Here is a 26221-nt window from a genome sequence, read left to right as displayed (position 1 = left end):
AATGTAATTCAGATTAGATATATTGGCAGTGTAACATATTTTTTTTTACGTCCAAAAATAAGTTGTTTTTTTTACTGCATTTCCCTAGTATAGTGTTAATTCTCAGACTCACTTTACCAGCAGGAGAGCTCTGATCATCTGCAGGACTGAGGAGAAGTTCGTTGCCTGCTAAATATAGGCCGTCAAGATGTGCCAGGAGAGATCATTATGTGTATTCACATGTTCCTGTGTTGTAGTTTTTTTTTTTTTTTTTACCGCAGTATTGTGAGAACTGGGACCAGTGAGGTCATATGCACATGGCTGAGCAGCAGGCGTGGAATCCAAACTGTACCGTAATATGAAGCTGCTGCCCTATGTACAGAGATTCTCTCCTAGGAGTAATGCTTTATTCATATGGCTTCTGACAATGCATGATTATTATTATTTTTTCCTGGAATCCAACTCCAAATGAATTCAGAAGCGTAATACACTGCCTGTCCCCAAAAAAAAGTTACGCTCTAATATTTAGTTGGACCGCCTTTTGCTTTGATTACGGCACGCATTTGCTGTGGCATTGTTTCGATAAGCTTCTGCAATGTCACAAGATTTATTTCCATCCAGTGTTGCATTAATTTTTCACCAAGATCTTGCATTGATGATGGTAGAGTCTGACTCTCAATGGGGTTAAGGTCTGGACACTATGGTGGCCAATCCATGTGTGACAATGATGTCTCATGCTCCCTGAACCACTCTTTCACAATTTGAGCCCGATGAATCCTGGAATTGTCATCTTGGAATATGCCCGTGCCATCAGGGAAGAAAAAATCAATTGATGGAATAACTTGGTCATTCAGTATGTTCAGGTAGTCGGCTGACCTCATTCTTGGAGCACATACTGTTGCTGAACCTAGACCTGACCAACTGCAGCAACCCCAGATCATAGCACTGCCCCCACAGGCTTGTACAGTAGGCACTAGGCCTGATGGGTGCATCACTTCATCTGCCTCTCTTACCCTGATGCGCCCATCACTCTGGAACAGGGTAAATCTGGACTCATCAGACCACATGACCTTCTTCCATTGCTCCAGAGTTCAATCTTTATGCTCCCTAGCAAATTGAAGCCTTTTTTTCTGGTTTGCCTCACTGATTAGTGGTTTTCTTACAGCTACACAGCTGTTCAGTCCCAACCCCTTGAGTTCCCTTCGCATTGTGTGTGTGGAAATGCTCTTACTTTTACTATTAAACATAGCCCTGAGTTCTACTGTTGTTTTTCTTTGATTTGATTTCACCAAACGTTTAAGTGATTGCCGATCACGATCATTCAGGATTTTTTTCCCGCCACATTTCTTCCTCGAATACGATGGGTCCCCACTATCCTTCCAGTTTTTAATGTGTTGGACAGTTCTTAACCCAATTTTAGTAGTTTCTGCAATCTCCTTAGATGTTTTCTCTGCTTGATGCATGCCAATGATTTGACCCTTCTCAAACAGACTAACATCTTTTCCACGACCACGAGATTTGTCTTTCGACATGGTTGTTCAAGAAATGAGAAGCAAATCATTGCACCAGTTGGGGTTAAATAACTTGTTGCCAGCTGGAAGATAATCGCCCGTGCAGTAATTATCCAATAGGAGGCTCATAACTATTTGCTTAGTTAAATCCAGGTGGCCACTTATTTTTTTGGGACAGGCAGTGTATACCCACGTACACGAGTCCTACCAGTTTGCGTCTGCAGGGCAGTTAATGATACAAGTGCCATTCACCGAAGGTACAAACATTTTAAGGTATTGCATAAATATAATTTCTACAATAATTTTTGGCTCCAAAGGGGAGATAAAAAAAATAACATACTTTGTAAAAAAGAAAATAATTGGATCTGTTAGGATGCCTTCACGCATTGCGGAGTTTGTTGCAGAATTTTCCACAACTGAAAATAGGTTCAATTTGTTTCGATGGGGGCAGCAAGCACATGGATTTCTGTAGGTGAAGAGAACAGATTTTCAGTCGTGGGAAATTTAGCAACAACATCCGCAGCGTGTGAGGGCGCCCTTATACCGGCACAAATGCAGATCTTTTCTAAAACCTCACAATGAATGAGCTGTCTCCAGACTGCAGTTATATGCACCGCGCTAAACCCGCCAGATCTCCGGCCTCTTGTCTGCTCCGCACAGTAAACTTAAAATTAAATGAACATGTTGTGGTCTGACATCAAAGGGTACGAATTCATCAAAGCAGTAACTTCTGGCTCTGCACCCCCCACTATTACGTGTTCAGTGCTCTCGTCCACCTCTGTTTTGGCGCTGGATTATCTACCACGAATCATGTTTAGTCTGCTCTGGCTATTGGACGTAGTTCTGTACCGTCCTCCCCATTCTGCACGGGTCTGTTTTTTAACATCTCAGGGTCACAGTTGCTCTGCTGTATTAATGTCTGCAAGACAGAAACACAATACATTACTGTATACTGAATAGAATGATGAAATGCAAAAAAAAATACAGAATTTAAAATCGGTGATGGTCCACAGTCTGGGTTAGGGTGGGTTCACATCACGTTTTATGCCTCCATTTGACGTACACGTTAGGAAAAAAGGATACAGTATATAAAATGGTAAAAAATAAAAAAAAGTATACTTTTAATGGAACTCTATGGGGAACAAATGCCACTGTATGGTAGCATCCATTATTTGTTTTTTGTAAATGTTAAACGCACAGGAAAAACGTGGTGTGCCCACCCTTAGAATCACCTTTTATGATATTAGTGTAACTATTTAAAAAAATATATATAATAATTCAGTCTGACAGTCATAAATTGTGCTCAGTTCAGCTATTGAGACCCCCACAGACAGTAGTGCACTGAGCCCCTAAAAGCGGATGTCCAGCCTTTACTGCTGCCGATCATCTATTTGGGGGTACCATCGGCGCAGGAACTACACAGCTCTGGCAATCCTGCAGAGGATGGAGCGCTTTACTGAAGCGCTGATCCCCTCACGTAGAAAAGGCTGGACAAGTTGTGATCGGCTCTCCTTGGACAGGCGCTATTATCCGTGTACCGGCTCGTAAACCTATCAGCCCACACCCCACTTTGTTAGTAGTGGTCGTTGGGGGGTCTCAGAACCCAGACCCACAATCAAAATTTATGACATGTCAGTTACACTTTATTTTCAGGGGATTTCTATGGATAGATTCATTTCATTTATTACTAGCTGTGGAAATCTGTCTTCAGTTTGCGCCCCCCACTGGCAGCCTTATTCTGCAGAATTTTACAGAAAAGTTATCTTGGGATGATATAAATGTATTACCTTGTTCTAATATTTCATTAAAAGGGTTTCCCGAGACTTTGCCGTAGCACTGTGGCCTTCTCTCAGCTCACCAGGTACAGCGAGTCCATTTGATAGTAGCTGTGCTCGGTTCCGCAGCTCAGTCTCATTTACTTCAATGGGGCTCAGCTGCATCTAGGCCACTGGTGGCGAACCGTTTAGAGGCCGAGTGCCCAAACTCCGACCCAAAACCTACTTGTCGCAATGTGCCAACACAGCAATTTACCTGAATACTACAGTCCACCATCATTTAGCTATAATAGCCTGCCTACATTCAGTGCGCTGCCTGTGCCGTTCATAGTGCGCCCTGCGCTGATGAATGGCAGAAAAAGTCTAAGGCATATTGGTACACCATAGACTTTTTCCAGGGTGCAAGTGCCCACATAGAGGGCTCTGAGCACCCCCTCTGGCACCCGTGCCATAGGTTCGCCACCACTGGCCTAGGAAAGGCTGAAAGAAGGCAGTGGCGCTACTGCAAGCAGCTGATTGGCAGGGGTCTCGGGTGTTGGACCCTCACCAATTAGATACCGGTGACTAATCCAGAGGGTAGGTCATCATGATAGGCGGAAAACCCCTTTAAGTAACACAGAAATGCTATACATCCAGTGCAGACATAACATGCAGCAAAGAAAACAATGCTCTTGGCATGACCTAATAATTAGACAGGCGCTGTGGTTTGGCATAGGCCAGGCAATGACTTATCCAAACATTTGAAGCGGAGGTGTATCTATTCCAGCCTCTGTCTAACACCGGGAAGGTGCTTGGGGCAGGGGTCCATCCATGAAATCTCTTTCTGGAATAATTCGACCCATATGATACTGCAGTATACATAAAAAAAACGAAGCCACTCACCATGAGATCTTGATCCATGAAATATGGTTTCTCAGAAGAGCCGTCGTTGGTCTCCATGTCTATTGCATAACACATGAGTAGACTGTGTACAACGGTCTCAAACAAAGACAAGAAGCTGTGGGCGACCAGATATGCAAAGAAGGCAACCAGGAGCAAGGGTATGACCCACACGTGTAATTCACGATGGTAGTTGAAAGCCATAAGTCCTCCAAACACAGTGAAGCACACAACAAAAACCTAAAGGACAAAGTAACACCCTGGATCAGGTATGGTTGAGGAGAAGGTTCACAATGTGTTTATTTCCTGTGGGGCAACACTCATTATTACCCAAAAAATTTTTATCACTCCCCGCCTTTCCTAAGCGATTACGTTTTTTTTTTTTTTTCATTTACATAGCTGTACGAGGGTTTTTAGTTTTTTTTGAAGGACAAAATGTAATTTGTAAAGGCACCATTTAATATTGTATATGATGTAGTGGGAAGCTGTAAAAAATTCCAAATGGGGTGGAATTGAAAAAAAAAAAAAAAAAACACGCAATTCCGCCACATTTTTATGAATTTTGTTTTTACAACCTTTCCTTTGTGGTTAAACTGACCAGTTACCTTCATTTTCCGGGTCACTAGGTTCAGATTGGTGGGGATCCGACACCCAGGACCCCTGCCAATCAGCTGTTTGAGAAGGCACAGCGGCTGTGCTTTGGCATCACGCTCAGCCCCATTCACTTCTATGGGGCTGAGCTGCTCCTAGGGCCACGTGACTGATAAACGCGTTGTCACTGTCCATGGAAAAGGCCTCGGCGCTACAACGAGCACCAGTGCCTTCTCAAACAGCTGATCGGCAGGGGTCCTGGGTGTCGGATTCCCACCGATCAGATACTGAAGATCTATCCAGAGGATAGGTCATCAGTATTAAAATCTCGAAAAACCCCTTTAACCCCCGGAGGTTTTTTTTTTCCGCGTTTTTGTTTTGAGCGCCCTGCTTTCTCAGAGCCATAACTTTTTTTTATTTGTCTGTTCACATAGCCATATGAGGGCTTGTTTTTTTTTGCGGGACAAGTTGTACTTTCCAACGCCACCATTTAATATTGCATATGATGTAGTGGGAAGTGGGAAAAAAATTCCAAATGGGGTGAAATTGCCCCCAAAAAAAGCAATTCCACCACAGTTTAACGTTTTTATTTTTTTTATTTACGATGTTCGATAAAACTGACTTTTATTCTACAGGTCAGTACGAAACCGGCGATACCTTATACAGACGTGGACAAAATTGTTGGTACCCTTTGGTCAATGAAAGAAAAAGTCACAATGGTCACAGAAATAACTTTAATCTGACAAAAGTAATAATAAATTAAAATTCTATAAATGTTAACCAATGAAAGTCAGACATTGTTTTTCAACCATGCTTCAACAGAATTATGTAAAAAAATAAACTCATGAAACAGGCATGGACAAAAATGATGGTACCCCTAGAAAACACAGAACATAATGTGACCAAAGGGACATGTTAATTCAAGGTGTGTCCACTAATTAGCATCACAGGTGTCTACAACCTTGTAATCAGCCATTGGGCCTATATATATGGCTCCAGGTAATCACTGTGTTGTTTGGTGATATGGTGTGTACCACACTCGACATGGACCAGAGGAAGCAAAGGAAAGAGCTGTCTCAAGAGATCAGAAAGAAAATTATAGACAAGCATGTTAAAGGTAAAGGCTATAAGACCATCTCCAAGCAACTAGATGTTCCTGTGAGTACAGTTGCACATATTATTCATAAGTTTAAGATCCATGGGACTGTAGCCAACCTCCCTGGACGTGGCCGCAGGAGGAAAATTGATGACAAATCTAAGAGACGGATAATCCGAATGGTAACAAAAGAGCCTAGAAAGACTTCTAAAGAGATTCAAGGTGAACTTCATGCTCAAGGAACATCAGTGTCAGATCGCACCATCCGTCGTTGTTTGAGCCAAAGTGGACTACATGGGAGACGACCAAGGAGGACACCATTGTTGAAAACGAATCATAAAAAAGCAAGACTGGAATATGCCAAACTACATGTTGACAAGCCACAAAGCTTCTGGGAGAATGTCCTGTGGACAGATGAGACAAAAATCGAAGTTTTTGCCAAGGCACATCAGCTGTATGTTCACAGACGAAAAAATGAAGCATATCAAGAAAAGAACACTGTCCCTACTGTGAAACATGGAGGAGGCTCTGTTATGTTCTGGGGCTGCTTTGCTGCGTCTGGCACAGGGTGTCTTGAATCTGTGCAGGGTACAATGAAATCTCAAGACTATCAAGGAATTCTAGAGAGAAATGTACTAGCCAGTGTCAGAAAGCTTGGTCTCAGTCGCAGGTCATGGGTCTTGCAACAGGACAATGACCCAAAACACACCGCTAAAAACACCCAAGAATGGCTAAGAGGAAAAAATTGGACTATTCTAAAGTGGCCTTCTATGAGCCCTGACCTCAATCCTATTGAGCATCTTTGGAAGGAGCTGAAACATGCAGTCTGGAAAAGGCACCCTTCAAACCGGACACAACTGGAGCAGTTTGCTCATGAGGAGTGGGCCAAAATACCTGCTGAGAGGTGCAGATGTCTCATTGACAGTTACAGGAAGCGTTTGATTGCAGTGATTGCCTCAAAAGGTTGCGCAACAAAATATTAAGTTAGGGGTACCATCATTTTTGTCCATGCCTGTTTCATGAGTTTATTTTTTTACATAATTCTGTTGAAGCATGGTTGAAAAACAATGTCTGACTTTCATTGGTTAACATTTATAGAATTTTAATTTATTATTACTTTTGTCAGATTAAAGTTATTTCTGTGACCATTGTGACTTTTTCTTTCATTGACCAAAGGGTACCAACAATTTTGTCCACGTCTGTATGTGTAGTTTTTCTTGCGTGAAACAACCAAGAAACGGTGAATCGGCCATTTTGATTTATTTTCAGTTACATCGTTCACCGTATGGGATAATACTTTTTTATTTTAACAGTATGGGCATTTTCGGACGCAGTGATACATATGATGTTAATTTGTTTTATTGCTTAGTTCGTTTCATTGTAGTTATACGAGGCCTAACAACATGCAATCACCAGATTGCCATTTCTATTTAGTAATAGAACATTCTGTATATTATATGCAGCGCTGCCACCTGCAGGCCTGCAAAGGAATATACCAGAAATAGGCCTGGAAGCCTTTTACAGGCTTAGGCCTATTACTACTAAGGAACGCCTTCCCTGATCTCAGCAAAAAATTTTTTTTAGCTGTCAGATGGGTGTGGTGACTTGACCACAGCATCTGAGGGGTTAAATGTCTGCAATCAAACGTTCACTGTGTGAAATAGCAGTCACTTAGCGGCTCTGGGCCGGGCGCCATCTTTAAAGACCCTACCTCTGATGTATATAGTCTTACAGCGGTAGTGAAGTGGCAGAACTTTATAATGTAATATATAATGATTACCTTCCCTAGAAAAATCAGGAACACCCCAGAAGACTTCAGTAATGAGACAGAAGGGGGGTTCTTCTCCATCAGTGCGTAGGCTTCTCTTGCAGATGTACATAGTGACGTTCCATTAATTACAGTCGCTGTGTAAGCGTTCTACAAGTGGGAGAGATCAAGAGGGATTTGAGGTAAGTGAAATTTCTCAAATAGTGAATATAAACATAAGAGATATGTATGGATGACCCCGGCCCATTACAGAACACTGACAGTTCTGGTATTACTCCTCTTCTCGCTCACCCTCTCTCTTTTCAAGTAGTTCATAAAATATGGAGTTTAAAAGGGGTTTCTCCAGAATTTCAATATTGATGCGATGTCACAGACCAAGGAGGTGGCTGTTGTACTCGTCTCAGCACTGTGGCCCCTTCACTGCTGCAGAGACGGGACATGAGCTGCCGAGTATGCGCGCTCCAACGGTACCCGCCAACAGAGAGGAAGGTGCCTTTTCCTATAGTGTGCAAGCGCGACCACCGCTGCTGGATTGCAGGGTGGTTGTAACCATGGAAATAAACAGTGTATAATGTGATGGAAAAATGAATGCAGCCAGCAAAGGAGCAATATGGACAATCACAATACATTAGTAAGTGCCTTGTATTAACTGCATCTACATGATAAATGCTATTTTCGGATGGCTCATTCTCCGATCCCTCTTTCTCCTCTCCTGGATGATCTTCTAAGCTGATTTACCACATTAAAGTTCAACCCATACAAAATACATCTAGATCAATAATATAAAAATAGCTCCAAAGGTGTCCCTAGTCCTGTGATAATCATGTAACATCACCTACTGGAAGCACCTGTCATACAGGCTTTAAAAGGGTGGTCTCATAAGGACAACCCATTGTATTTAAAGGGGGTTATCCAAACTATAAAACATGCCCCCCAATGCCCGGGCCCCTCATATAGATTATACTTACCCCGCTCCCCGGCACCTGCATCACTCCTTATCCCGGCACGGCTGCCGCTGCATCTCCCTGTTGTGCGGATCAAAACATCCAGCGACTGTGGGAGCAGCCAATAGCAGGCCGCGATGGGGACGAGTTCACCCGTGATGCTAGGGACGCTCGTCCCCGTTGCCGGATGTTTTGATCAGCGCAACGGGGAGGTGCAGCGGGGATCAGGAGCAACGCGGGTGCTAGAGTAAGTATGATCTATATGAGGGGCATGTTTTATAGTTTGGATAACCCTTTTAAGGGCTCATGCACACGACCGCATGTATTTTGCGTTCCGCAAAAAATACGGATGACGTCCGAGTGCATTCGTATTTTGCAGAACGGGACAGCTGGCCCCTAAAAGAACAGTCCTATCCTTGTCTGTAATGTGGACAATAATAGGACATGTTCTATTTTTTTGCAGAACGGACATACGGACGCAGAATGCACATGGAGTAACTTCCGTTTTTTTTTTTTGCGGACCCATTGAAATTAATGGTTCCGCATACAGTCCGCAAAAATAACGGAACCGACACTGAAAGAAAATACATTTGTGTGCGTGACCCCTAACTGAAAGCTTTTTTAGTTTCTCCAGTCTCTGGAGATCAGTGAGGGTCCCAAACAAGTGATCCTCCTCCATGTTCTATCATAGGCTGGCGTGTTAAAGGGGTCGCCGATTGTTTAATACTGATGGCCTATCAACAGTAGGGTCACCAGTATCTGATTGGTGGGGGTCCGACTCCGGGCACCCCGCCGATCAGCTGTATGAAGAAACGGAGTGCTACAGCCTCTTCCCACACCAGTGACAGTCCCATTGCACCGCGCTGCGCTTTTGTACAGCTGCGAGGAGGCCACGGGACTCACCGAAGCGCTACAGCATCTTCAAACAGCTGATCTTTGGGGGTGAGCCCTCACTGATCACATACCATGAGAATAGGTCATCAGTATTAAACACTTGGACAACCCCTTTAAATCTGTTTGTTTGAATCTAGAACAGAATGGGTCCGATATAGGTCAGCGCAGGGACATGGGAAGAATGTGTAATATTAATACTCTCTACCGCATTGGCTTTACTTCTTTATATCTAAAGGAAATTCATTTTCATGGTTGCACTGGAAATGTGCTTCTGGTGATCAGTTCCTACATGTTTGGGGTAAATGCAGTAGTATCAGGCCGATCATCATAAAGTGCATTTTTTGTGGTGGAGCAGATGTACTGGCATATAATGTACGCACGGAATACAGAAAACACTCATTTTCCCTTAACCTCTTCAGTGCTGAGCCTATTTTGGCATCTTTTATTTTGTTTCCATCTTCTTGAATTCTAAGAGCCATTACTTATTTTTTTTTCGAGCTTTGAGGGCTTGTTTTTCACGGGACACATCTTATTGGCAAAAACCCCAGCGATATATAGATTCTCATATTTTTCTGTTTCACTACTTTAGCACAATAGAACATTTCATGGGAAAAAACGTTTCCATGTCACCACAATAATTTATTTATCCAATCGATGTGACCATGTTTTTTTGCTTAAAAGGGGTTCTCCGGGAATTAAGATAATAAAATTACTGAAAATACTTACGAGTCTAGTCTACTATAAATGGCTCGTTTTGTCTGGGAAGCAATCATTAGGAGAACTAAAATGGCCACCGTCCTATTAGTACACACAAAACCTGTCCTAATCACACAGCAGCACAAGTTACTTCAGAACACAGAGCTAAAGAGCTGCCTCAGCCTCCTCTCTGCTCTACTTGTCAGGGATTACGATTTTGAATACAGATGATAAGAACTTCAGATGAAGTACAGAGTGGAATGTGGATAACGAGCAGCAGTACTTGTATGCAGTCTCCGTTACCACAGTTTGTCCTGTTCATCCTCTCTGTACTTCATGTCTCCTCATGAACTCCATTCCCAGAGATTCAGCTAAAGTTCTTCTCAGCTGTATCTAGTATCATAATCCCTGACAAGCAGAGCAGAGAGGAGGCTGAGGCAGCTCTTTAGCTCAGTGTTCTGAAGTAACTTGTCCTGCTGTGTGATTAGAACAATAATTGCTTCCCAGACAAAATGAGCCATTATAACTAATGAAAGGTATTTAAGAATATATTTACAATAAAGTAATATTTAAGTGATATCATGAACTTAATTAAATTACCGGAGAACCCCTTTAACAATCATTTTGATGTACAAATAGATTTTTTTTTTGGGGTACAGGAGCTCCCAGAGTTACTTTCCAATATAAAGTCTATAGTCTCTCAAAATACGTAACAGACCTATATCTGTCCCTCAGGTATGACTGGGAGCAGAGACCTTTAAACCCAGCCAAAGCTGTGAAGTGCAGAATCCAAGATACATGCGTTTCCTCTACACAATGCTCAGAAGGATGCTACCTGATCTGTTTTCCCTGGATCCCCAAGGGATATCTGTCCCCTGCAGTACGTAAAGGGGTTGCAAACCACCCCTCCTGGGCAGATCTGTGAAGAGAAGCATACCTACGGCTCCTTCATTCCATAGGGCTCCCTGGATGTAAACTTACTGATTTATGCCGCTAGAGCCAATGACTTATCTATCTACCCTTCATGGCACCACGATTAAAACCATAAACACAGGCTTCAGGTAAAAATAGCAGCAGCATAACAGCTTGCAATACAACCCAATCATAAACAGCAAAAATATATCTTACATCTTTAACCCTTTTGAGCAGTGATCCACTGGGTAACTGCACAAGGATCAGCAAAACAATTCTTAATTGGCAGAGTGCGTCTGCACCTTTGTTGTAGCAATCAGCTGGGGCCACAATACCTGAAACCCCACTGAACAAAACTTTTGACCGGTGACTATGAAAACCCTAAGAACATTTAGATCTGAAGTCATGCAACAGTCACAGACCGTAGGAACTTGCTGAGTCCAAAGACACTGAAGGTGATTAAATAATAAAAGATGCTATACTCGCCAGTTAATGATTTTCATCAATGCCACTGCGGCCCTTCTTGCCGGAAATTTTTATGCTACTGCAAGGAACATGTGCCTTTTACGTCACGTCACGGCTACAGTCAACCACTAGATGATGTTTTTTTGTGGGACACATCTTTCATTATGGAAGCACTCATTAGTATGCAGGAGGAGCGAGGAGTGTAGAACTGCCTAGATCAGGGGTACTCAACTAGTTTTATTAAAAGGTCCACATACCTGGGTCTGCAGTCAGGTGAAGGTCTGAGCTGAATGCCAACAGTAAAGATGAACGCCCCCATTAGTGCCCCCAGTAATAATAACGCCCCCATTAGTGCCCCAAGTAAGAATAACGCCCCCATTAGTGCCCCCAGTAAGAATAACGCCCCCATTAGTGCCCCCAGTAAGAATAATGTCCCCATTAGTGCGCCAAGTAATAACAACGCCCCCATTAGTGCCCACAGTAAGAATAATGCCCCCTTTGCCCCCGGTAAGAATAATGCCCCCATTAGTGCCCACAGTCAGAATAATGCCCCCATTAGTGCCCACAGTAAGAATAATGCCCCCATTAGTGCCCCAAGTAAGAATAACGCCCCCATTAGTGCCCACAGTAAGAATAATGCCCCCTTTGCCCCCAGTAAGAATAATGCCCCCATTAGTGCCCACAGTCAGAATAATGCCCCCATTAGTGCCCACAGTAAGAATAATTCCCCCATTAGTGCCCCCGGTAAGAATAATGCCTCCATTAGTGCCCCTGGTAAGAATAATGCCCCCATTAGTGCCCCCAGCAAGAATAATGCCCCCATTAGTGCCCCCAATAAGAATAATGCCCCCATTAGTGCCCTCAATAGGAATAATGCCCCATTAGTGCCCCCAATAAGAATAACCCCCCAGTAAGAATAATGCCTCCATTAGTGCCCCTGGTAAGAATAATGCCCCCATTAGTGCCCCCAGCAAGAATAATGCCCCCATTAGTGCCCCCAATAAGAATAACCCCACGATTAGTGCCCCCAGTAAGAATAATGCCCCCATTAGTGCCCCCCAGTAAGAATAATGCCCCCATTAGTGCCCCCAATAAGAATAATGCCCCCATCTCTGCTTTTGCGGGGGAAAAAAAACAAAAAACTTACCTCCTCCATTTGATGGCGAGCGGTGAACACTCTGTTGACTGGAAGCTGAGGACGGGACCTGCGCTCCAGTGTGATGACGTCTCGGAGCTCCTGTCCTGAGCTTCCAGTCGGCGCGTTCCCTACTACGCGAACAAATGGAGGAGGTAGGCAATTTTTTTTTTTATTAACACAAGTGGCGGTGGAGGAAAAGGCTGTACTAATGAGTGCTCTGCAATGGAAGCGCTCATTAGTAACAGTCCATACAGAAAAATTGTGGGTATAAAGAAATTACCTGCACTGGCAGGGCCACTAAAATATCGGCCTTGTCGGTGAGATACTGGCCGGGTGGCTACCCAAGCTGCAGAACAGACATGTATTTTTGTTCCACATCCAACTTCCATTATTGGTGGATTAGATGCAGACCCCTTCATTTCAATGGGGCCACAAAAGATGCAGACAGTACACAGAGTGCTCTCTACATCTTTTGCGGCCCCACTGAAATGAAGGGGTCCGCAGCCAATCCACCAATAATGGGGATTGGATGTGGAACTAAAATACCATGGTGTGAATGGAGCCTTATCTTTATTTAACCATTACAGAGAGAGGCACAGGCCAACATGGGAACAGGCCACTGACACTGGAGTCCTTTCCTGCAGTCAGTGACGTGTTCCTGCTTGTCTGTACCCCTCAGTCCCCTCCCTTCCCCCCAAAATGTGGACTTTATTCCATTGGTGGCAGTGGTGCTGTCCAGCCTCTTCTCCAGCAGCAGGTAAGTGTCCTTTGGAGCTTGAAGCTCCCTTACGTGCCGCTGCTGCAGGAGAGAAGGGACTGAGCCGCTGAGAGAGACTGCTTCCTCCACGTGCAGGCGCCGATGTGAAAGCGCTGAGAGAGACAAGTTACCTGCATGTGGCGGAACCGGTCTCTTTCAGCACGCTCATCCCCTTCCATCCTTGTGCCTCAGCTCTTTCCGGCGCACTGTCAGATTAGGAAGCAGCCTAAAGTGCTGCTTCCAATAGAAGGGATGGCAGGGGTCCGGACAGCTGGTGTCCACGGTCCGTATTTGGACCGCGGTCCGCCAGTTGAGTATCCCTGGCCTAGAGTCACTGCTCCCTGGTCTTTTTCTGGGTGCCGTGCTACACTGCCCTGACATAGGCGTGCACTATTACCTGATGCTGTGTGACATCAAGTCATGGTGCAGCATGGCAGAACACCAAGGAGCGGTGAGTGCAGGAAGAGCGAGCTGGATCTTGTCCAGGAGCAGGAAAGGCAAGTTGTTTTAATTATTTTATTGTCTGATCTGAGGTCTGATGAGGATTGGAGGTGTGATAAAAATGGGGGTTGTGATCTGAGGTCTGATGAACACTGGGGGTCTGATCTGTGTCACTAGTTCAACACTATTTACCATTTCACATGCAGTTTCCCCAAGCAGTGTCTGACAGAGGTACATTGGCTGGTGGCTGGATTTGAATCCCCTGTACGTCGTCGCTTTCACACAGTCAGTGTTCAGTCAGTGTTTGGTCAGCCTGAAGGTCCCTTTACAAGGGATGACAGAGCAGGAGACAATCTGCTGCTCGCTGTTGGAGGAGACCGCTGCATGTACATCTCCTCCACAGTATGAGGAGGAGTAATCGCTAATGCCATCGCTCTTCCCCATACTGACTCGTAGTTTGCCAGCAGCAGCAGATCCTGCTTACACAGCATCATCTGCTGCCGGCAAGTGACGATTTTTGTGTACGCACAAAGGATTGGATTACCCGATGAACGAGCGTTTCACTCGTTCATCGGCGGTACATTTACACCACCAGATAAATCGATATCGAGCGTTACTATGAATGCTCGCTAGCGTTTATCTTGAAGATTTTCAGCCCGTGCAAAGGGCCCTTAAGTCGGTGTGTATTTGCATGGTAAACTTCCCTGTTATGACTGCATACACAGGTCATGTCATCAATAATGAGATGATTGAGAAATAACATCAAAAATTCACAAACCCCTGCACCTGGCCCTTTAGAGGGTCTTCTTTTTTTTCAGCCAGTACAACATGGACCCCTTCTGAGAAAATGCTTTCCTATAAATACTTCCATCTGGTACCACGGAGGAGCTGATCGGTGCACTGTTACATCTGGCAAACTCTCCTGTTTACCAAGATTACGGGAGCCATTCATCCAGCTCTGGAGCGCACAGAACAGAGGTGTGCCAGAAGAGGAGCTGATATACCCTGGATATTTAAGTAGCTTACTGATCAATAGTCTGAGACTTCTCTGATCCTTTACATAATAAATCTTCCTGAAACCCAAAGAAGTTACAACTGCATTCACAACTACTGTGGAGGGTTACAATGGCCTTACTGTTCCCTGGAGTATGAGAACCTGCATAGATATGCCGGCGTGATAATCTCTGCAAATATCAGAACAGACACAAACTTTCTGCTTTAATTTCATTTAGTATTTTGTGGTCAAATATTATATGAGGGTCGAGTAAATTCAGATGTGAATAGTGTATGAACAGGGTGGGATCACTACCATCAATGTGCAATTCCCATTGTATCACTCAGATCCCCTGCAGAAGCCTGGCCAACAGCAGCATGAAGCCCCCGAGGTAATGGTCCAGACAGACTCAGGATGAAGTCTTAGAAAATGATGAGTATTGGAGCTTAGAGCTGACCAGAGGATCCTCCCTCCTCCAGGAGAGGTTTTCTGAGATTTTTTTAACTGATGACATATCCTCAGGATAGGTCATCAGTATCTGATCGGTTGGAAACCAACATCCGGGAGCCAGCTGATCAGCAGTTTGAGAAGGCACCGGCGCTCCTGAGAGCACTGCGGCCTTTTCCAGCTTCTCCTAGGCCACGTGACATCACGTTCATCGGTCCCATGGCCTAGGAGCAGCTCAGCCCCACTGAAGTGAAAGGGACTGAGCGAGGATACCATGCAGAGCCACTATATACAATGTACAGAGCTGCACTTGGTGAGCTGAGAGAAAGCTGTGGTGTTCACAGACGATTGCCAAGGGTCCCAGGTGTCTGACCCCCACCGATCAGATACTGAAGGACATATCCAGAGAATAGGTCATCAGTATAAAAAGTCTCAAAAAAACACTAAGAAATACTTGGTCTGTAACAATGCTTAGGTGGATGGTATATGTCAACGTAGCATCCAAGAACCACGGTTTTCCAGTAGAACATTGCTCATGGCCTCACACAGCCTCCACCAGTTTGCCATCTTCTGTAGTGAATCCTAGTGCCATGTCTTCCCCAGAGCGCACACCTGGCCATCCTTAGGACATGAAAGAAAATGTGATTGCTCAGACCAGACCTCCTTCTTTCATAGTGGTCACCTCCTAAAAAGTTCTGCAAATTCAGGGATGATCTGATTGTCATTATGGGGTGCAGAAGAGAACTGTAATGCTTCCTATGCTGACACCCAAGTGGGTCAGGACAGGACTTCTGCATTGCCATGACCAGCTCAGGCTTCAGTTGTGGTCCAGAAGAGGACACTGGAGGGATCTGCAGAAACAAAAAAAGGCTTTTGCCAACCTCCAATAAACACACATGTCCAGCTGATGCAACAGGGGCGAGGGAGACAGACTACTGCCAGACACGTTATCTCCTGGCACATGAAAGGATGTAGCATGTGGAAATCCCACATTACTGCACTGTGTATGACTGGCCCATTGTAGCACACGTCTGTCCGTGCCAGGAAATACTATTTTATCTCATCAAAAAGAAGCCCTTACAATTCAATTCCTTTCTATAAGCTCCAGCTACAGTTGTATTTCTTTGGCAGTAAATCCTGATAACCAGATTTCCATGTGTGTGGGCAGCTTTTTGAAGAGTTCAGAGGAAGCTTATCTAGAAAACGAGTGAATAATTCATTATGGAGGATATAATCATTCTCTGTTATGACTGTGTGACCTGTTATTCGCCAGGGCATGCATGCCAAAGACAGCGAGTATCGGCACTGCTTTAAAAAGGACAATATCGCCAATTTCTAGAACATAAAAGAACTAAGAAGGGAATTTATCATGCCCTGCATTCCCAGATTCTGGCTTTTGGGCTTATTTGTGCAAAAATGTGTGACTTTTGCATTTTTGCACTGTTCATTTAAGTGGGTGGGAAAGTAGACCTGGATCACTCCAGATTTATCACTGTGAAAAAAAGACGCAAAACAAGTCACAAACCAACTCTAATAAGGGAGTGTCGAAAAAAAAATTGAAGCAGCATTTCTAGGCAAAAGTGTTTAAAGAGGCACTAGATTTACCAATGTCTGACGTGCGATAAACTAGGTGCAAAGTGCCCAACGCAGACTCCCGAATATCTGACTTGAAATATTACCTTCATGATAAATTCCCTACCTAAGTGCATCCTTGTGCAAAAAAATGATAAACATCCTGCACGACATGACAAATAGATAAGCGTCACAAATAAAGAGAAAAAAAAGAAACTGAACTCAACACTACTCTCAAAACACTTAGGGTACTTTCACACTAGCGTTTTTCTTTTCTGGCGCTGAGTTCCGTCCTAGGGGCTCAAATCCGGAAAAGAACTGATCAGTTTTATCCTAATGCATTCTGAATGGAGAGTCCGTCCCTCAGAATGCATCAGGATGTCTTCTGTTCAGTCTTTTTGACTGTTCAGGCTTTTCAGAAAAACGTAGCATGCAGTATTTTTACCTCCGGCCAAAAATCCTGAACACTTTGACTGAACGCCGGATCCGGCCTCGTGTGTTCAGTCAAAACGGATCCGGCTTTTGCATGTTAAACCCGAAAAATAGGAAAAAAAAGTTAAAGTCCATAAATGGCGGATCCGTTTTTTCCAATGCATTTTTCCATTGTGATCGAAATCCTGATCAGGATTCAAATGTAATCAGTTTTCACACGTTTTTCCGGATCCGGCAGGCAGTTCCGGTGTCGGAATTGAACGCCGGATTCAAACAACGCTAGTGTGAAAGTAGCCTAAATGCAATAATATATACACTACGTGCAGAATTATTAGGCAAATGAGTATTTTGACCACACCATCCTCTTTATGCATGTTGTCTTACTCCAAACTGTATAGGCTCGAAAGCCTACTACCAATTAAGCATATTAGGTGATGTGCATCTCTGTAATGAGAAGGGGTGTGGTCTAATGACATCAACACCCTATATCAGGTGTGCATAATTATTAGGCAACTTCCTTTCCTTTGGCAAAACTGGTCAAAAGAAGGACTTGACAGGCTCCGAAAAGTCAAAAATAGTGAGATATCTTGCAGAGGGATGCAGCACTCTTAAAATTGCAAAGCTTCTGAAGCGTGATCATCGAACAATCAAGCGTTTCATTCAAAATAGTCAACAGGGTCGCAAGAAGCGTGTGGAAAAACCAAGGAGCAAAATAACTGCCCATGAACTGAGAAAAGTCAAGCGTGCAGCTGCCAAGATGCCACTTGCCACCAGTTTGGCCATATTTCAGAGCTGCAACATCACTGGAGTGCCCAAAAGCACAAGGTGTGCAATACTCAGAGACATGGCCAAGGTAAGAAAGGCTGAAAGACGACCACCACTGAACAAGACACACAAGCTGACCGTCAAGACTGGGCCAAGAAATATCTCAAGACTGATTTTTCTAAGGTTTTATGGACTGATGGAATGAGAGTTAGTCTTGATGGGCCAGATGGCTGGATTGGTAAAGGGCAGAGAGCTCCAGTCCGACTCAGACGCCAGCAAGGTGGAGGTGGAGTACTGGTTTGGGCTGGTATTATCAAAGATGAGCTTGTGGGGCCTTTTTGGGTTGAGGATGGAGTCAAGCTCAACTCCCAGTCCTACTGCCAGTTTCTGGAAGACACCTTCTTCAAGCAGTGGTACAGGAAGAAGTCTGCAAGGTAAGAAAAACATGATTTTCATGCAGGACAATGCTCCATCACACGCGTCCAAGTACTCCACAACGTGGCTGGCAAGAAAGGGTATAAAAGAAGAAAATCTAATGACATGGCCTCCTTGTTCACCTGATCTGAACCCCATTGAGAACCTGTGGTCCATCATCAAATGTGAGATTTACAAGGAGGGAAAACAGTACACCTCTCTGAACAGTGTCTGGGAGGCTGTGGTTGCTGCTGCACGCAATGTTGATGGTGAACAGATCAAAACACTGACAGAATCCATGGATGGCAGGCTTTTGAGTGTCCTTGCAAAGAAAGGTGGCTATATTGGTCACTGATTTGTTTTTGTTTTGTTTTTGAATGTCAGAAATGTATATTTGTGAATGTTGAGATGTTATATTGGTTTCACTGGTAAAAATAAATAATTTAAATGGGTATATATTTGTTTTTTGTTAAGTTGCCTAATAATTATGTACAGTAATAGTCACCTGCACACACAGATATCCCCCTAAAATAGCTAAAACTAAAAACAAACTAAAAACTACTTCCAAAAATATTCAGCTTTGATATTAATGAGTTTTTTGGGTTCATTGAGAACATGGTTGTTGTTCAATAATAAAATTAATCCTCAAAAATACAACTTGCCTAATAATTCTGCACTCCCTGTATATATATATATATATATATATATATATATATATATATACATATACACATATATACATATACACATACACACACCAGGTGGGGGGGAAGTGTCAGTGCATCTTATGGCCCGAATGCTCATTAGCATGGGGAGGTGAGGGCAGTCCTGCGCTGGCTGTACTCACCTCTCCCTGGTCGTCTTCTGTGCCCCGCTGTGTCCTGTCCTAATACCCTATTTAATATGATAAATAAATATGTGGTTCTTGGCAAATATATTTTAATCAAAAATCCTTCAATCCAGGCAGTAACCTACTCTATTTAATACCTTTAATCACTTTGCCGTATCGGCATCTAAGCTCAGGAGATTATTATATATATTTTTTTTTATCAAAGTATATATTGCTAAGTAAGAGCCTCATATTAATTTATCATATCAAATGGACTATTAGTTTATATTTATGTTGCAGTTAGTGTTTTCAGAGTGCTGTTATGTGTTTTTTTATTTTATTTACATCCGCGTTTATATTTTTCGTATTGTGCGGGATGTGTATCATTTTTGTGTCAGATTTTTTTTTTGTCTTTGTACTATATACTTGGAGGTGTGGCCGCCTCCAAATCTGAATGTACTTCTATTATCCCATCCATTCTACAGATTGCTTTAAATTAGTGTGATACATATAGCCGAGTCTGCCCTTCCTCTCACTGGAAGCCTGATGGCACATAGCGGAAACAACTGTAGCAACACCGTATATCTTTGGTTTCCATGCTCCTGAATTTAGATGCCCATATGCTATAGAGATGGGTATTAAATAGAGTAGGTTCCTACCTGGATTCAAGTTACCTTGCCGTTGTGGGTGGGCATAGATATTTTTTGATCAAAATATACTTGCTAGTTTATATATCGCTTTTGCATTCAGTGCTTTGAGAGTGCTCTGTTTGTGTTTTATAACCTCCCCCCCCCCCCCCACACACAACCACCACCAGTAATTTCAACAGTACATTATTGCTATCCCCCCCCCCAACTTTTTTACATTGTAAACCACTAGCCCACAATTTTTAGGGGTCAGAAAAGCTCACTCATGTAGTGTATGCCTACCAACCTAGTGACACAGAAGCAACTCCTATTTGGTGGCAGGGGCACAAACACAGTCCTCAGTAACCCCCCCCCCCCCCCCCCACACACATAATGGATGCCAATTGTATTCAATAACAGCGTATTAGCATACAGTTTGCATGTTCAATGTCTTGCTCCTTTAATTTTGGAAATTTCTGGTAATAAATAGCCTAAAAAGCTAGAAAGAAAAAAAAAAGCGGAAAAGGCGGAAAAACCCACTTCACGCTGCCAAGCATTGATCAGAGCGCTCAGCAGCATTCCTCGCTCCTTTCTTAAACCCGCTCATTATGTCCATGTAGTGAACAGAAGTGCAGTTTAGCAGGACGCTATTGTGTGCTTGACATTAGGACTGATTAAATGTCAGAAGTTTAGGAAATGCTGATGGCTCTCGGGCAGGCGGCCAGCACTTTCCCTAGCGGAGGCTTTTCAGTTGTGGACGCGGCCTGCAGGCCGGGAATAATCGCCCCTTTGTGTGATGGCTGAATCCAGCGCACAGTTTAAAGACCCTACTGTAACAATATGAGTCACGGCAGAAAACGGGTCGCTATGGAAACGCAGGCTTGGAATACGACAAATGGTTGAGCAGAATTACTTGACACCGCCGGCTCTACTTCTGCTTTAAAACCTCGCCCACTGGATAAAGCTATTTGGGGGCGATTTAGCCGTTTAACCCTTTCATGGGGACTCCTTGCAAAATTGACCCACAGTTAGGGCTAATGCTCACGACCGTATGTAATATGTGGTCCGTAAAACACGGATCAGCAAAAATAAAAAAAATAAAGAAAGATGACATCCGTGTGGCATCCGTTTTTTTATGCGGATCCATTGTAACAATGCCTGTCCTTGTCTGCAAATTGGCCGCTTGTTCTTTATTCAAGAATAGATTAACATATCTTAAAGGGGTTGCTAGAATATGCCACCAAGTCAGATAGGTGAGGGTCCCACCCCTATCTCTGGAACGGAGACCCCAAAGTGAACAAGAACGCAGCACCACACTTTCACTTCTATGGCAGTTCCGAAAATAGGCAAGTGAGCGTGCTTGGCTATTTTCGGCAATGTGCATGTGCCCTTGCTTACTTTTTGGACTACGTAAAAGAGGTGGGACCTGCACACCTACCTGACATTTTCAGGGAGCAGACTGGCCATCGAAACATCCTGGTGGGACGATGCCCGGGGCATATCTGAGCCTTGATCACAGCCACCAACCAGGGTAAGCAATGATCTGACGCTCCCCTCCAGACTCCTGAATTCCTACTGTACTGCCATCCTGATGCAACTGGAGTTGGATGACAGAACGTGGCAGCTGGAGCTGAGGGGCAGTTTTTGAGATGGTATTTTGTGTTGCTGGGGCAGTATTTTCCGATTCTGCTGGGTGGTAAAATGTGCTGCAATATGGCCCTGCCTACTTGTGTGCCTTGAAGTCTGTCAATTTGGACCAGACTCCAAAATGGGTCCGCTTTTATTTTATTTTATTTTTTATCCAGTACCACTTTACGTTCCCAGTCTGCCCCTGGTCACTGGTGGCATAGCCTAAAGGTATGGCACCAATGTGTAAATCCACAGAGCATGCTTGTTCATCAGGTGAAATCATAATTTATCCTGACATACAAACCATGATTTCTGGGTAGCAGCGATCTGCTGACCGAAAACAATGAATCTGTATGGGGACGAGCGACTGCATGGGCGATCCCTTGTCACCGTACAGTGGAGGCGATTGCTGCTGGTTAAGGTAGCTCTCACCTTCTGTGATGAGCAGGCAATGATAAGGAAGATTTGGTTCATTCCTGATAATTGCCTGCTCAGTCGGCATGTGTAAAGGCGCCATAAATCTGAACTACAGGATGATTTTGGACACATGTCATATGGCAAAAAATAGGTTGCATCTGCAGTAATATACAGTGTTACACGATGGGGCCACTAACAGCAACAGAAACAACCTTTACACGCTGCTACACTATTACATGACGACTGTGGCATAACGGTGGTCTCAGACTCCATTCACGTTTGTGGCTTCTATTTGCAATGGCAATATCGCACTGCCGGACTGGTTGCATAATGATATCGAGGGAAGAAAGCATCGGGCAGTCAGATTTCAACATGCCTGATCCTTTTGTTTAAGGCCTCTTTCACATGGGCGTTGCAGGAAAATGTGCTGGTGCGTTGCGGGAACACGCACGATTGTAATGCGTTTTGCACTCGCATGAAAAAAAATCGCGCATGTTTGGTACCCAAACCCGAACTTCTTCACAGAAGTTTGGGCTTGGGATCGGTGTTCTGTAGATTGTATTATTTTCCCTTATAAAATGGTTATAAGGGAAAATAATAGCATTCTGAATACAGAATGCATAGTAAAATAGCGCTGGAGGGGTTAAAATAAATAAATAATTTTTTTTTAACTCACCTTGGTCCACTTGATCGCGAAGCCGGCATCTCCTTCTGTCTTCATCTTAGCTGTGTGCAGTAACAGGACCTGTGGTGACGTCACTCTGGTCATCACATGATCTTTTACCATGGTGATGGATCATGTGATGGACCATGTGATGACCAGAGTGACGTCACCACAGGTCCTGTTCCTCCACACAGCTAAGATGAAGACAGAAGAGAAGCCGGGTTTCGTGATCAAGTGGATTAAGGATTTTTTTTAACCCCTCCAGCGCCATTTTACTATGCATTCTGTATTCAGAATGCTATTATTTTCTCTTATAACCATGTTATAAGGGAAAATAATGATTGGGTCTCCATCCCGATCGTCTCCTAGCAACCGTGCGTGAAAATCGCACCACATCCGCACTTGCTTGTGGAGGCTTGCGATTTTCACGCAACCCCATTCATTTCAAGGGGCCTGCGTTACGTGAAAAACGCACAAAATAGAGCATGCTGCAATTTTCACGCAACGCACAAGTGATGCGTGAAAATCACCGCTCATGTGAACAGCCCCATAGAAATGAATGGGTCAGGATTCAATGCGGGTGCAATGCGTTCAACTCACGCATCGCATCCGCGCGGAATACTCGCCCGTGTGAAAGGGGCCTAAAGGGATTAAAGTCGCCGCCAGATGCAAGCATGAATCACCCAAGAGATCCAATGCTAATGGCCACTCTACAACTGACTTCTATAAAGAATCAAAAAGTTACTACAGCAGGACCTGTAGCCTGACAGACTAACGCCCTAAGAGGAGCGCTGGATTACAGTATGTGGATGAATACACGTTCTCGAATGCCCTTCTTGGCGGCTTTAAGAGCAGAAAATACATTATTGGTTGTCTGCAATGATGCATGAGATTCCATGGAGGCAGGCGGTCCCATTACTGACTTGGTCCTATAGGACCCTTGTATACTGAATATATTCAAGAGCAACAGGCCCTAGTGCTAGCGCATTTCTTCTTTACAGTATGCCCATAAAGGAAGGCTAAGTGCACACACTCTGCAATGCACGCTCCATTTAGCTAATTACACAGCCTGTATAGCGGTCCAGCTACGTGCTCAGCCTACAGCAGCACATTCGCTGACATATTAACACGGTCCTCACACGTGCTGACGCCATGAAATAGTTGCTCTGCTTATTATCCCCAATGACTCAAATGTCATCATAATAAGGACAGTTGTCAAAATATTTCCAAGAAATCCATAGGACAGAAAATTAATCTGCTACAGAGCACAAAAAAACAGGTTTCAGTCCGCAGCTTACAATTAAATCTCACATATTTCCCGGGCTAAGACCATTCTCTACTGCACAGTGTCCGACCGCAGCATATGCTCCTTTTTTTGTTTTTAAGGGTCAAATCACACAAGGCAAATTTTTATGCCATAAATCTAGGGGAAACCTGCAGCACGTCTAGGGGTACTTTCACACTTGTGTTTTTATTTTCCGGTATTGAGTTCCGTCCTAAGGGCTCTATACCGGAAAATAACTGATCAGGCATATCCCCATGCATTCTGAATGGAGTGCAATCCGTTCAGGATGCATCAGGATGTCTTCAGTTCAGTCTTTTTGACTGATCAGGAAAAAGAAAACCGCAGCATGCTACGGTTTTATCTCCCGCCCAAAAAACTGAAGACTTGCCTGAATACCGGATCCAGCATTTTTTCCATAGTAATGTATTAGTGCCAGATCCGTCCTTCCAATACATTTTTCTGACTGATCGGGCATTTTTCAGACTGATCAGGATCCTAATCAGTCTTACAAATGCCATCAGGTGGCATAGGTTTTGCCGGCGACGGAACTGCTTCCCGGATCACTCTGCCGCAAGTGTGAAAGTAGCCTAACACAAGGATTTTGCTACAGATTTAACCCTTTCTACAATGAAATGGGTAAAATTCTTGGTGAAAATTCATAGCACAAAATGGCATGCTGTGGATTCAGAAGACCACCTGGTTCATTTCTGCAGCGTGTAGATGGGATTTCTTTAGTGTGCAAATCATCAACATTTACGCTAAATTAATCTGCACTAGAAAAAGTCCCAGAGCACCCAATAAATGGACCCATAAGATGAACACCACTAGGTAGCCCTTGTCGTCCATGGGCACCCTTGCTAAAAAAAACATACTATGTGGTATATGTAATAGGGCAATCTGCTGCGTTATTCTATGCTTCTGAAAAAACAAATTCCCCGCCAGATAGTGCCAAATTGAGAAAAATTGTGTAATAGGTACCTAAAGGAAAGAGGTGTGGCAAGAGAAGATTAAAGGGATTTTCCTGGATAGGTTATCGGTATCTGATCGTGGGGGGTGGGGGTCATAATTTCAGAACCCCTGCCAATCAGCTGTTTGAGAAGCAAATGGCACTCATGTGAGTGCTGCGGCCTTCTCTCAGATCACCAAGCACAGCGCCGTATACGTTGTATAGTGGCCATGCTTGGTACCCATTCACTTCAATGGGGCTGAGCTGCGCCTAGGCCACGTGACTGATGAACCTGACATCACACGGCCTAGGCTAAGCTGATCAGCGGGGATCCTGGGTGTCGGATACCCGCCGATCAGATACTGATGAACTATCTAAAAGGAAAACCCCTTTAATGATGTTTTTCCACATGCTGTTTTTAAAACCGCAACTAGGAGTGGACTATTAAGGGGAAGCAGAATATTTCCTACGTATTTTGACTCTCTTTACCATCCACTCCTGAGACTGGCTTCAGCAGTATGGAAACGGCATGTGTGAAGGCAGCCTGCCCCCATCAAAATGATAGTCATCAGCAGAACCAGGCTGTATGTGGTTTACCACGTGTCGGCCTCCAGAGATCACCATCAGAAGCATGTCCTGGCTGATACGTCACAGTGCTAGACAATAATGGGGCCCAAAGCAAAGCTGGCGGTATGTACGGCATCTTTTCCTGCCATTGGCTTGGGACCCCCAGACAAAGCCCATGCAACTGCGGCCATAGTCACATTTGGACTTCAGGTGCTATTTTGATTTCAAGGAAAAATTCATTGAAACTGGAAAGGTATTTTATATACTTACATTATTTTTTTAAACCAAAATGACTAATTCTTTATCACGTAAAAACAGCGGACGCTCCCGGATACTGTACCTGGTTCAGATATCGCAGCCATTTTCCATAGGACCACAGACCGCAGAAACAGCACTGAGATGTGCACCTGGTGCAGGCGTTGTCCTGAAAACAAACATATACAAAGGTGAGTTCTACAAAGACACTGACCACACGGCGGTTATCACGCCCTTTTCCTGGGATGGTGGAGATGTTTTTAAAGTAAGGATTAATGGACTGAATGTCTTTTCCCACCGAGCAGAACATGCCGCTTGGAAGGAAAACAACTGGTTCAACAGCTGCAAGAATCTGCAGTGCAATAACCTCTGTTATCCAGCCAAACAGGAAATAGCGCTGTCCTCTACGATATGCGAAATTCAATTACAGCGCTTACTTTTTTTTTTTTTTTCTTTTGTGATCATGACTTAAAGTGACAGAACTGGTTACAGAGCAAACCTCGGCACAACCAATCACTAGACCAGGGATGGCC

At 44.0% G+C, this 26221-nt stretch overlaps 1 protein-coding gene across 1 annotated transcript in view; it reads right to left on the bottom strand.

Moving 5' to 3' along the window:
- Positions 1–1756: 1756 nt before the first annotated feature.
- The window catches only part of SLC44A3 (solute carrier family 44 member 3), an 80289-nt gene continuing 55824 nt past the window's right edge, over positions 1757–26221 (bottom strand). The window contains exons 12-15 of the mRNA XM_044301950.1: positions 25774–25857; positions 7612–7749; positions 4148–4384; positions 1757–2409 (exon numbers count right to left, since the gene is read on the bottom strand). Of these exons, the coding sequence (XP_044157885.1) occupies positions 2305–2409; positions 4148–4384; positions 7612–7749; positions 25774–25857 (564 nt within the window). The 3' untranslated portion in view covers positions 1757–2304. The remainder of the gene's footprint in view (positions 2410–4147; positions 4385–7611; positions 7750–25773; positions 25858–26221) is intronic.

This window comes from Bufo gargarizans, chromosome 7 (assembly GCF_014858855.1).
Source record: "Bufo gargarizans isolate SCDJY-AF-19 chromosome 7, ASM1485885v1, whole genome shotgun sequence".
NCBI lineage: Eukaryota > Metazoa > Chordata > Amphibia > Anura > Bufonidae > Bufo > Bufo gargarizans.
The sequence above is the reverse complement of the archived record's forward strand: the minus strand, read 5'-3'. Positions and strand labels throughout refer to the sequence as shown.